The 13,503-nt window shown below is 40.0% G+C and overlaps 1 protein-coding gene across 1 annotated transcript in view; it reads right to left on the bottom strand.

Annotated features, from left to right (window-relative positions):
* The window catches only part of LOC123513293 (mediator of DNA damage checkpoint protein 1-like), a 94,223-nt gene that overhangs the window by 20,569 nt on the left and 60,151 nt on the right, over positions 1–13,503 (bottom strand). Inside the window, exon 10 of the mRNA XM_045270375.1 lies at positions 5,421–5,573. Within this exon, the coding sequence (XP_045126310.1) occupies positions 5,421–5,573 (153 nt within the window). The remainder of the gene's footprint in view (positions 1–5,420; positions 5,574–13,503) is intronic.

Here is a 13,503-nt window from a genome sequence, read left to right as displayed (position 1 = left end):
AAAACAATCAACCAGTAAGCCATATTGATAGAATTTTCAGACATATAATTTGCTAAGGAATACTGGAGTAGCATTTCACTACATGGACAATGAAATGATGAAGAAATTGATAAGTACTATAATAAGACACAGATTGGAATATGCAGTAGTAGTGTGGACCCTTCATAAAAAGAAACACATAAGGAAATTGGGAAGACTACAAAAAATGGCTAGAAGAATGGTTCTAGAATTTGAAGGGATGACATATGAGGAGAGACTCAAGGCTATGAATCTACCAACCCTGGAACAGAGAAGGGAGAGAGGGGATCTGATACAAGTTTATAAATTGATCAATGGAATGGACCAAGTGGATAATGAGAAACTGATCTTGAGAGAAGAATATGACATTCAAAGCACAAGATCACATAGTAAAAAGCTGAGAAAGGGAAGATGTCTGAGAGATGTTAAAAAATATAGTTTCCCACAAAGATGTGTTGAGACGTGGAACAGTTTGAGTGAAGAAGTGGTGTCAGCAACGAGTGTGCATAGTTTTAAAGAAAAATTGGATAAGTGTAGATATGGAGACGGGGCCACACGAGCATAAAGCCCAGGCCCTGTAAAACTACAACTAGGTAAATACAACTAGGTAAATACACTGGGTTTTTGAATGAGCAGGTAGTGATGGTGGTGGATGAGGTGATAGTAGTAGTGGTGGGGGTGGATGAGGTGATGGTGGTGGATGAGGTGATAATAGTAAAGGTGGTGGTAGTGGTGGTGGATGAGGTGATAGTGGTGGTGGTGGATGACATGATGGTGGGTGGTGGTGAATAAAGGGTGGTGGTGGTGGATGAGGTGATGGTAGTGGTGGTGGATGATGTGATGGTAGTAGTGGTGGTGGTAGATGAGGTGATAGTGGTGGTGGTGGTGGAGGTGATAATAGTAGTGGTGGTTGTGGTGGTGGTGGATGAGGTGATGGTAGTGGTGGTGGATGAGGTGATGGTAGTAGTGGTGGTGGTGGATGAGGTGTCACGCCTATGACTCCTGGACTACCGAAGCACCTATCGCCACCACCGCCACTCCTTGCCAGGATCAGAGCTTCGCAGCTCAGAGCTGTGAAGCCGCTGGAGCTCGTACGTCATCAGCCACGTCAGCCACAGCCACGTATACTTCCCCTTCTCCACCCAGTTACTACCCCTCTACCCAAGTCTACTTCTAGAGGTGGTTTTGTCAGGCTGAGAGAGAGAGGCTTCAGACATCACCAGGCGCACCTGTTCTCCATTCCTCCTCTAAGTGCCGAGACTCTGTCATCGGGTATCATATTTTCTCCAGTGGTGGCTCTTTATTGATTACGGTTTGTTGTTTACTTATTATTATTTTTTTTTACGGTAAGGCCTATAGTGCCTGTAGGCACACTTGAAGAGTGTATGGGAAGCGCTGTTCAGCTTCCGCCCATTAGTGGCGCAGGCAATTTTATTTATAATGGTACCCATATAAGGGCCCATATCACTGCCCAAGCTCATCTTGAGTGTAACCACCTAGAACCTGGGTATCATGGTGATATGTAGGTAACTTTAAACCACTCGACAAATGGCAAAGTGTTTTAAGGCTGTACGTGGTGAGATTCGAACCTACGCGTGGACGTCTGTCCGATCCCACACTCCCCACCTTATCCACTATGCCACTGCCTCCCATTATGTTATGTGTTAGCACTTTGCTGTTGGTATAAGTTTCAATGTGTCATGTTCTGGTTTGGGATATCTAAGTTTTGTTTGTATGTAGATTTATTGTAAGTAAAGTACTTTAAGTGTTTTGCCCCTTTCAACTTCACCTTTACCTGGGAAATTATTAACTTCAAAACCACTATACGATCCATCAGTTCTTTAATATGTTACGTGCCCACCTAAGGGCTCTGAATATATATCTGGCACGTGACAGAGGTGATAGTAGTGGTGGTGGTGGTGGTGGTGGTGGTGGATAAGGTGATGGTGGTGGTAGATGATGTGATGGTGGTGGTGGAGGTGATAGTAGTAGTGGTGGTGGTAAATGAAGTGGTGGTGGAGGTGGTGTATGAGGTGATAGTAGTAGTGGTGGTAAATAAGGTGATGGTAGTGATGGTGGTGGATGGGGTGATGGTAGTAGTGGTGGTGGTGGATGAGGTGATGGTAGTAGTGGTGGTGGTGGATGAGGTGATGGTAGCAGTGGTGGTGGTGGATGAGGTGATGGTAGTAGTGGTGGTGGTGGATAAGTTGATAGTAGTGGTGGCAGTGGATGAGTTGATAGTAGTGGTGGTGGTGGATGAGGTGATACTTATAGTAGTAATGGTGGTGGTGGTGGTGGTGTTGGTGGATGAGGTGATGGTGCTGGTGGTAGTGGATGAGGTGATGGTGGTAGTGGTGGTGGTGGATTAGGTGATAGTAGTAGTGGTAGTGGTGGTGGTGTTGGTGGATGAGGTGATGGTGCTGGTGGTAGTGGATGTGGTGATGGTGGTAGTGGTGGTGGTGGATTAGGTGATAGTAGTAGTGGTAGTGGTGGTGGATGGTGATATTAGTAGTGGTGGTGGTGGATGAGATGATAGTAGTTGTGGTGGGGGTGGTGGGTGAGGTGATGGTGGTGGTAGTGGATGAGGTGATAGTAGTAGTGGTAGTGATGGATGAGATGATATTAGTACGAGTAGTGGTGGTGGTTGATGAGATGATAGTAGTAGTGGTGGGGGTGGTGGATGAAGTGATGGTGGTGGTGGTGGTAGTTGATGAGGTGATAGTAGTAGTCATGGTGGTGGTGGTGGTGGTGGTGGTGGTGGTGGTGGTGGTGGTGGTGGTGGTGGTGGTGGTGGGACGGTGGTGATAATGGTAGCGGTAGTGGTGGTTGTGGGGATGGTGGTGGAGATGATAGTGGTAGTGACAGTCGTGGATGTTCGGGGTGGTGGTGGTAGTGGATGTGTTGGCGGTAGTGGTGGATGTGAGCTCTGAGCTCGCTCCATAATGGGGAAGGCTGGCTGGGTGACCAGCAGAACACCGTGGTGAATTACACATAATCTTTTTTAAATGTAGTAAAAAAATTGTGTATTCTTATTGACATTTGATTTTATCAGCAAAGCGACCACGCTCTCGTGTCATAACTGCCGAGGAGGATCAACAAATTGTGCTGCTCGCAGATGGTAAAGAAGCTCTTAAAAATGCTGTGGAGATAAAACGGAGACTCCAACTTGATGCATCAGTTACCACTATAAGAAAGCGCCTTCATGATGCTGGCATCCATTGCAGAGTGCCTGCAAAAAAGGAATCCTTAACAGAGGCTCTATAAATAAAACTGCCTGTGCCACTAATGGGTGAAAACTGAACAGTGCTTCCCATACTCTTCAAGTAAACCTACAGGTACTATAGGCCAGGCCATTAAAAAAAAAAAAAAGTCCTGCTACTCATGGGGACTGCACATACTCCCAAAAGGAATATGTTCAAGGGTGATGTGAATATTTCATAGGCACGGGACTCAGGGAGGCCAGATAGGACTCCTGGTTCACGAAGATGGCCTCTTCCTCCACCATGTTGTGCAGAGGATTGACACTCTGTAGTTAGTAGGAACAACAACGCACCTACACAAATCAAATACCGTAATTTATTACTATTGAATATTTTATTGAAACAAAAGCTAAAAAGATAATCGTTTTGTAACGAAACAATCACGACAGACTGCTCAGTTCTAGTGATAAGCATTCCCTTTGAACAGCAGTTTAGGCACAAAATATTAAATATAGTTTTGTTTTTAAATATTCTAGATTATTTTAGGTATCATGTTTTTAGCTTTTGTATCAATAAAATATTCTATAGTAATAAACTACGGTATAAGTGTAGGTACATTGCTGTTACTACTTACTACAGAGTGTCAGTCTTCCTCCACAACATGACAGAGGAAAAGGCATCTACAGTAAGCTCCCGCACTTGGCGAATCTTAGCTTGGTGAAATTCACTTTTGGCGGTAGAGTGGCCACAGACCACCGAGTGCACACTTGGCAATTTGAATTCAAACTTGGCGGTCCCCTGGCGGCCGCACGGTGAACCACACGGCTCCCCGGTGACATCAGACCTCTCTCTAAACCTATCAGAATGCAGTGTGAGAGACCCCTTCAGCCATTTTGTCTATGCTACCCTCTGTTCCGCTAGTGTCGGAACGAATTCTGGCGATTTACCGCCAACATAGCCTCTACCAGTGCAACAGGTGGTACTGGTCGGGGTAAGGACAATGGTGGTGGCGGCAAGGACAAAAGTGGGCGAGGGAAACGGGTGGAAAAACATGAGTTACAGTCTTTATTTCATGTCCTATTAGCTTTATTTTTTGTTGATTGGTCTGTTTTGTACATGTGTTCTAATATGTGAAGGCAAAAGATTTTATTTCAACTCGAAAGATGGTATTTTAGGGTCAAAAGAAGGACTTTGGCAATGACCAAAGACTGATTGAGGCATTTTTTAGGCAATTTATATGGTATAAAGAACTCGTGCTTGGCAAAATTTGCATTTGGCGGTAGTTTCGCCAGACTAATTAATTCGCCAAGTATTTTCTTGATGTCTTTCTGTTTGTATGATGACCACACCACTGCTGCATATTCTAGTCTAAGTCTTATCATAGGTTATGATCTTTTACATCATACTCTTGTCCATGTAGTGAAATGCCTTCCTGATGTTAGTTAGCATCCTGTATGTTGAAGCAAATAATCCATTTATGTGTCTTTCTGGAGTCAAGGTTTCTTGTATAATCACTCCCAGGTATTTCTCTTTACTCCTTTTTCATTACAATCTCTTCTCCCATTTTGCATTAACATGTAGGTCTTCTATTACTTTTACCCATTTCCGTTACCTGGTATTTCCTGGTATCAAATTCTTATTTCCACTCTTGGCTCTACTTCCAGATGTTGTTTAATATCTTTCTGTAATTCTGTACAGTCTTCAATGTTCCTTACTACTCTCAAAAGTTTTGCATGATCCACAAGCAAATTTATGTAGCTACTCATATCCTCTTGCATATCGTTAATACATACTTAGAACATAATTGGTGCCAGCACTGAACCCCGTGGTATGCCACTAGTAACTGTGGTCCAACATGATGGGATGTCTCTTATCTTAAATAAAGACAGGACTGATATTAGCATGAACTTCTTGCATTCTCATGTGCAAATTCTCTCACTCTTTCGCTTTGAGAAATGGGATGAAAGAGAGAATAGAGACAAAGAGGAAAAGGAAAGTTTCAAGGAGAGGGGTAAGGAAAATATACACTGAACTGGTGCATCCTTAAAGCAAATTCTAATACAAATAATTTCACATTCATCTCTAAAGAATGCCTAGTTACCACAATCAAAGAAGGTGGCATTATTTTAATAAAAATATGCTAATGGAATTGTAATGCTCCCTTATTACTAATATGCAAGAACAAAAGTGTGAATTCCTTACCAACAAAGTTGCCAGCAGCCTTGGACATGGTCAACCAGTTAGGATTTACAATTGGGCGCCCCATGCCAATAGCAGAAAGTAACTTGCAGGTACGCTTGACACCTGTGGCCACCAGCACAGTGCAATCAAGGGGTGTCTCCACCATCCTGCCCCCTGGTCAAAAAGTAGAAGAACGGGATAAATAATCCCATGAAAAAATATCTTTGTAATATGTAATGAAGTATAACATTCAATTTAAAGAAATAGTCTCTTTCAATGCATACCTATGTATTTGCATAAAGCAATATTTGATAAGTACAGTGTGCCTAGGGTTATGAGTTTAATTTGTTCCATAATGTAGCTCATAACCTGAAATACTTGTATCTTGAAACAAATTTTCCGATTTAAAATAATGGAAATCCAATTAATCCATTCCACACCTGAAAAATATCAATATAAAAATAAACTAACATGGTATTTTAACCAAAATTAAAGTCATTTTCTAACAAATAACAATAATAAATAATATATATAGTAATCCCTTGCTATATCTCTAAGCAAACACACACTCACCTCACAGTGTATAGAAAAGGCTTGGATGGCTTGAAGATGTGCATGTGTACAGGCAACCCCAACTTAACGAACGGGTTATGTTCTTAAAAAAACTGTTCGCTGCGTGAATTTTAGTTAAGCGAACCAATTACAACAAGTTTGACCCCTGACTTGAATTTTCATTGAGAGTAAACAAAGTGAGAGTGCACCATAGTACAGTAAAAGGTTTAATGAAAGTAAAAAATTATGAAGTTAAACATTTAAGCAGTTTGATTCGTCATTATAATGTACACTAATGTATGTATGTAAGTAAGTAACTTTATACAGTAAGTCCTCGTTATACGGTACATATGCGTTTCTGAAAACCTTACTGCATATTGAATTTAACGTATACCGAACCCATCATAACATGTAATATTAGAGAATGCGTTCCAGCATGTCAAAAGTCACCCCTACAGATATAAAAATACATGAAAATAATCATTAAAAAAATATATATAAAAAAGTGAAGTACTGCACAAAAGAAATAAACAGAAAACTTTTTTTTATTTACTGTTCAATCGCCATGTATTCTATCAGATGATGTCCCTCCCGAGGCTAAGAGACAGTAGGGATTTCAGCCCTTACTTATCTTCCGCTGAATGGGCAGACGAGGATAAGATGTCGTCCTCTGCACTGTCGGAAACAGATGTAGAAGGGCCAGCTGTAGCAGGGTCCGCATATTTCAATGGTTTGAAGAAAGAGAATATTGAGTAAGGGCCAGCTGTAGCAGGGTCGGCACAAGGACGGCATGTCTGACTGGCTTGAAGAACAAGTAGATGGAGGACTGTTTAGTTTTTCTTGTTTTTTCATCACAGATTTTTTTACAAATCTTGATACTTTTCTTTATGTCATGAGCCACTTTGCTACTCCTGACAGAATTTGGGTCACATTCCTTCAGAGTTCAGAGTTTTCAGAGTTTTTTCGATACCACCGAAACATTCTATAAGAGTTTTGATGTCCAGGTCACGCACAGGTTCTTCTTCCTCGTCTCCCTCTTTTTCTGCCTCCTGTGATGCCTTGTCTATCTCTATAAGTTCATCATTTGAGAGAGATTAAGCATGGCTTTCCAAAAGATCTTGAACATCATCATCATCACCATTCACTGTACTGGGCTTGCCAGGCCCATCTGTGCCCTTTATCAGTTGCTGCATGGTTCGCCGCTGGTAGTAGGCTTTAAATGTTTGCCATGATTACTATGAATATATTAGTGCTTACAATAGACCCTTTAATATTCCATTTATTCATCTAATTAGTAATGCATGTAAGTAATATGTAATGCAGTTAAAAAAAAAAGGGGGTAGGAGAAGAGATAAGAGGTTCCAAGGGTGGTCAAGTTAAAATTAGTACTGTGAGTGGCAGGGAGGTGTGGTGTGGATGACGTCATCACCCTGCTCCCCCGCGCTGGGCCCTCTCGGATGACATGAGTGGGTACAGTATCTGTGAATTTTTCTTACCGTATATCAAATCGAAGGTAGTAATTCCCAAATACTGTAACTGTGAATTTACCGGAGATAAAGAACTACCGTATAACGAGGACTTACTGTAATGTTGATGATCTTAAATTTATGAAGGGAGGAAGAGTGGAGCGGGAAATATGCTAGCTGGCAACCTGTGGAATGTAAACATAGGGAGCATCATTGTACCACATACAAAACTTATGTATCACATTTCCATCTATTGCAGAGTCATGAGTTCGAGTGGTTCTTTTAGCTTGCAAGGAAGATATATGGTCTCACCAGCCTTCTTAATAGAGTCTGCTGACTTGAAAAATAGTAGAGACAATAGATGGAGACAAGCCATGGTGGCAAGCAATGCAATCAGTTTTCTCGCCTCTCTCGTGTCTGTGAATAATATCCAGCTTCACTTTGAAAGTAAGAGACTTCCTGGTCTTCTTAGCAATGCTAGGCAACATTGTGGCATGTTGAGCGAGGGAAGATGAGCTGCTGCTGACGCTGTTATTGTTTTTAACTAAAAGTGGGGAAGGGTAGGAGAGTGAGTGGTGCATGTTTTGTCCACAAGAGGCGCTGGTGTATTCAAAAGCTTGTTGGCTTGCATGATACAGCGGGACTTTCAAACTTGGAAAAAGTTACCTGGATAAAATTTCGTTAGAGCGAGTTTGGTGTTTGTTATATGAGCAGATGGTAGTAAAAGCAAATGTTCGTTGTAATGAAATTTCGTTGTGTGAACGTTCGTTAATCAGGGGTTGCCTGTATTTACCTAGTTGTATTTACTTATTTCTATTGTACAGGGTTTGAGCAGGGCTCATAGTGTCCTGTCTCCATTTATCCAATTTTTCCTTAAAGTTATGCACATTATGTGTTGTTACAACTTCATTATTCAATGCATTCCACTTCTCCACCGTTCTGAGTGGAAAACAAAATTTTCCAATATCCTTCACACACTGCCTCATCCTGATCTTCTTTACATAACCTCTTGTCCTTCCATCGTCTTCTGTCAACAGCACCTGGTCTTCCTTGTCTATCTTTTCAATGTCACTGATTATCTTGTACATTGTTATTAGATCTCCTCATTCTCTTCTATCTTGTAAGGTTGGTAGTCCCATTTCCTTTAGCCATTCTTCATATGTTAGGTCCTTTAGTTCCGTCACCATCTTTGTAGCAATCTGTTCCATCTCCATTCTAATCTTCTTATATCTTTTATAGAGCTCGTAGACAACACCACAGCTGCATATTCCAGCTTTGGACCTATCATCCTTGTGATGATTTTTTTCATCATATCTTTGTCCACGAATTGAAATACCACTCTTATATTAGTCATCATTTTATATGATATACCAAATGTCTTGCTTATATGTTTTCCAGGGTTCAGATCTTTTTCCTCTTTAGATTACATTATTTGTTTCTCTCCCATACTGGTCTTCTTTTGCTCTTTCCTAGTTCTGTTACGTGACATTTCTTGGCACTGAACTCCAATTTCCACTACTTACTCCACTCGTAGATCTTGTTTATATCTTCCTGTAACAGCAAATAGTCCTCCCGGGTTTTGATAACTTTTAGTAGCTTTCCATTACCAGCAAGTAGATTAATGTAGCTGTTTATCCCATTGTGAAAGTCATTTACATAAATCTGAAACCTAATGGGGGCTAACACTGACCATTGTAGCACTCCACTTGTTACTTTATACTTTACCCCACGATGAGTATGTATCTCTGATCATGGATTTCATCTCCGTTCTTCAAATAATCCCTTGTCCACTCTAACAAAGTTCCTCGCAGTCCTCCTATGTTCTCTAGTTTCCAAAGTAGTCTTCCATGAGGGAATTCATTAAAAGCCTTTTTTATGTCCAGGTATACTATGTCCATCCATCCATCCATCCATCTCTGTTATCCAGTCCTTCTATTATCCTTGAGTATAAGCTTAATAAATTTGACTCTCCTGTCTTGAACCCAAATTGCCTGTTTGTTATGACTTGTTCTTCTTCCAGATGTTTTACCCATTTTTCTTTGATAATCATTTTGCACAACTTTCCCATAATGCTTTTAACACGTTAACCGTGTATCGGGCCACCCGTGTACCGAGCAAATGTTTCACTTGTTGCGTATTGGTACATCTGAGGCCTGAATATCACTTTCTAAAAACTATTACAAACTTGAGTATGTAAACAATTTGTGTATAAATTTGTATTTATTATGACTGCAGATGCGTAGCTAAGGTACTGGAAAATAAGATAAAAATGATAAGACAATAATTTCATTCGTTGAAAGAAAAAAATAGGCTTCTGAATAACAAGTAATGTTTGATGACATATTACTTCAAAAATACAATCAATATAAGAAAATAATGGAATATTAGATCATCATAATGTTGATCACTAATTACACAAGTCATGTTTTTCGTTGAAACATGAAATGCAAAGGAGTGGTTGACCCTCACATTCATTGTAATAGGTGGATACTCTCCTAGCCTTGTTTGTGGCCACCTTGTATCCCTCAGACAGTGAGATTCTCTCATAGCATCCTCTGCATCGCTTCCTTGTATTTTTCATTGGTCCATCTGCTTCCTGTAAAGTATGTTCTTTTCTTGCACCCAATATATCAGAGGTCCTCTTCCCTAGTTTTGTAATTTCCTCAGGAATGTTTTTAGTAAGAGAGAGAATTGCTGATTCTATGAAGGTTTTTAGGCATACTTGTTTTGCTGAGCAGTATTTATTGTATAGAATTTGAGCATTTGTCACTGATATCCCAGCAATCATTTCCAGAGCCAGCTTCTTGTACCACTTCCTTAATTTGTAGAGTGGCGAGTAGTAGGAAATGAGTTGATCAGCAACATCAACACTTTTTTTTTGCTTTATTGTACTCAATGACACTTTCAGGTTTTACAATCTCTTCTCCTTTTCTGTTTTTCATTCCACTTGGAACTAAGTTATTACCTTACTCATGTACTGTTGATAGTGTCAAGAATATATCATCATATGCTACAGCCCATGCCTGGCACACTGGTGTACCAATATGCAATAGAAGGGAAAAAAAATTACTGGTCTGCGATTCGTTATATATTTGTACCATGGATTTTTACGCTCTATACTAGAGGCCACGCTCTCACAATGATATATACCTCTTCTCTCTGCAAAAGTCCAATGGACACTGGCCTGGTCGGGTAATGAAGGTTACGCCCTGCGGGCAAGTGTGCTCAGTTACCAAACACGGTTAACGTGTTAAGTCACAGTGGTCTGTAATTTAATGGCTCAGTTGTCTTTCCCTCTTTAAATATTGGTATTACATTGGCTCTTTTCCATTGTAGTGGAACTTTCTCTTCATTTTGTGAACTTGTAATTATTTCCCAAATTGGATCCAGTAGTTGTTCTTTACATTCTTTTAGCACCCAGTCTGAAATACCATCTGGCCCCATTGCTTTTCTGACATCCAAATTATCCAATAATCTTCTAATATCTTCTTTGTGCCCTGTGATTTCCTGTAATCCATGGCAATACAATGTCCTATTTGGTTCTATAAAATCTTCTACAGTAAACACCGTTTTGAAGCTCTCATTCATTATTTCACACATTCCCTTCTCTAATTGGTATGTCTTTCCTCCTTTAATTATTTTTCTATTGTTTCCTTGTTCTTCATTTTCCCGTTTATGAATTTGTAGAAAAGCTTGGCTTCGTCTTTGCTTTTACTCACCATATCTTTCTCAAAGTTTCTTTCTTCCTCTCTCCTTACTCTAATATACAGTCGAGACTCAATACTCGAATGTCTAAATAGTTGAACTTTTCAATAGTCGAACGCAAAAGTTCAACTTAATACTCGAAAAAATATCTATTAGTCAAATGTCTGTCCACGTGGCTGTAAACAACTGGTCTCTCCCTTCCTCCCGCCCCACGTGCCCCACCGGTCCACTACAGCCAGTTGATCCTTCGCTGTCATAAGAATAACATTGTCCTGTGCTTTCTCTCTGGATTTTTTTTTTTTTTGCATTTAGAAGCTTACAATGGCACCGAAGAGGCTTGTTAGTGGTGAGAATAAGCCTACAAGAAAGAATGTAGAGACAATCATCGAAAGGAAAAAGGAGATTATTGATAAATACAAGAAAGGAGGAAGAGTAACCGATCTTGCAACTATGAAAAGGCAATTTAAGCAACCTGCGGCAGTGGAAGAAATGAAAAATTGTTGACTGGATAAACCAAAGGCAGATGGCTGGTGATTCTTTGTCAGAGGCCATAATTTGTGTGAAGGCTAGGCTGCTGCATTGTGATCTTATTTCTGATACTACATCTGACTACAATGATGATTTTAAAGCAAGTAAAAGGGTGGTTTGTGAATTTCAAGAAAAGAACTGGAATTAATTCTGTTGTGAGGCACGGCGAGCCCACAAGTGCTGACAGAATTGCTGCTGAGTAATTTGTGCCTGAATTTAAGGAATTTGTGGATAAGGAGCACTTAAGCCCACAACAGACCTTTAATTGTGATGAAATTGGCCTGTTTTGGAAAAAAAAACAAAAAAACTACCAAACATGATCTATATAACAAAGGAAGAGAAGTGTTTGCCAGGACACAAGCCCATGAAAGACAGGCTAACCCTGCTTCTATGCGTCAGTGCTAGCAGTGACTGCAAAATTAAACCGCTGCTTCTTTCTAAACTTGGGTTTGGCAATGACTGGAACGAATTACCTGATTTATAGGTATCAATAGTCAAACTTTTTAATACTCGAACGGCCATTTGGAACAAATTAAGTTCAAGTATTGAGTCTCCACTGTATTCATTTCTCACATCCTTATACTGTTGTCTGTTATTGTCATTTCCCTGCTTTATGAGTTTCTTCCAAGCTTTATCTTTTGCCTTTTTCACGTCTGCCCATCTAGTATTGCACTAAGTGTGAATTTTTTTCTTAACTCTATAAAAAGGTACGCATTTCTTTACTCCTTCATTATATTTCTGTAAGAATATTTCACATTTTTCTTGTATTGTCCTTTCGTACATAATGTTTTTCCATTCAATGTCAACAAAAAAGTTCCTTAATTTTTCAAAATCTGCTCTTGCATAATTTAATCTCTCTCCTTTGTAGTCATCTCTGTAACTTATCCCATCCTCCTCCTGTATTTCCAGCTCTAATGTCACATGATCACTTCTTCCCACTGGACTATGGTATTGTATGCTGGGAAGGGGCTCTGATTTCTTTGTGAATACTAGGTCAAGCAATGATGGTTCTTCTTCCCCCCTGTACCTTGTTGACTCCTCCACCCACTGGTCCATTATATTTACCATAGTCAACTGTAACACTTCTTCACTCCATTGTTCAGCATTATCCATTACTTCCATCTCTCTCCAGTTTATTTTTTTACAGTTAAAGTCTCCAACTAAAAGCATTTTTACATCTCTTCTCAACATATTATCTAAGCACTTAATCACCTCGCTTTACATGTCTATGTTTCTCAGTTCCCCATGTATTTGTCTTAAGTGGCACATATGTAACTATGATTTTTCTTTTTTCCGATTCCTTTGTTTTGATTGTTACTCCCATTACTTCCACCTTGCCCTCACCATATTGCACATCCTCCACACATATATTATCACGGAACATTATTAGCACTTCTTCCCCTTTACCCTTCCTGTCTCTTCTCCAGCTATTATATCCTTCTTCTTTAAAATCAACGTGGATCTCCACTCTTAGTTTTGTTTCAATAATGCACATTACATCCATATTTTTCTCTTTCAAATAATCCCTAACCTCCAACACGCTGGATAACAACCCATCTATATTAGTATGTCACTCTCAATTTCTTGCCTCCTCCATGACCTTTTCCTTCTTCCATAGATACCACTTTTTTAGTCTCATATCCAGAACCTTCCACTAGAAAATCTTTTTCTCGATCTCCGTCCTTTTCTTGTTTTTTTCTTTAGCTTCACTTCTTAGCACTTTCTTTCTTTCCCTCTCCACTAGGTTCATATTTCTTTTTATCCAAATATCTCTATGTTCAGTATCATCGGCCAGCTTCCCTTTCCTTGTCAAAATTTCCTCTACTGCCACCTGCGATCTCATTCTCACTTTC

Source organism: Portunus trituberculatus, chromosome 35, assembly GCF_017591435.1.
Source record: "Portunus trituberculatus isolate SZX2019 chromosome 35, ASM1759143v1, whole genome shotgun sequence".
In the NCBI taxonomy this organism is placed as follows: domain Eukaryota; kingdom Metazoa; phylum Arthropoda; class Malacostraca; order Decapoda; family Portunidae; genus Portunus; species Portunus trituberculatus.
Note: the sequence above shows the minus strand (reverse complement) of the source record. Positions and strands in the feature narration are given on the sequence as shown.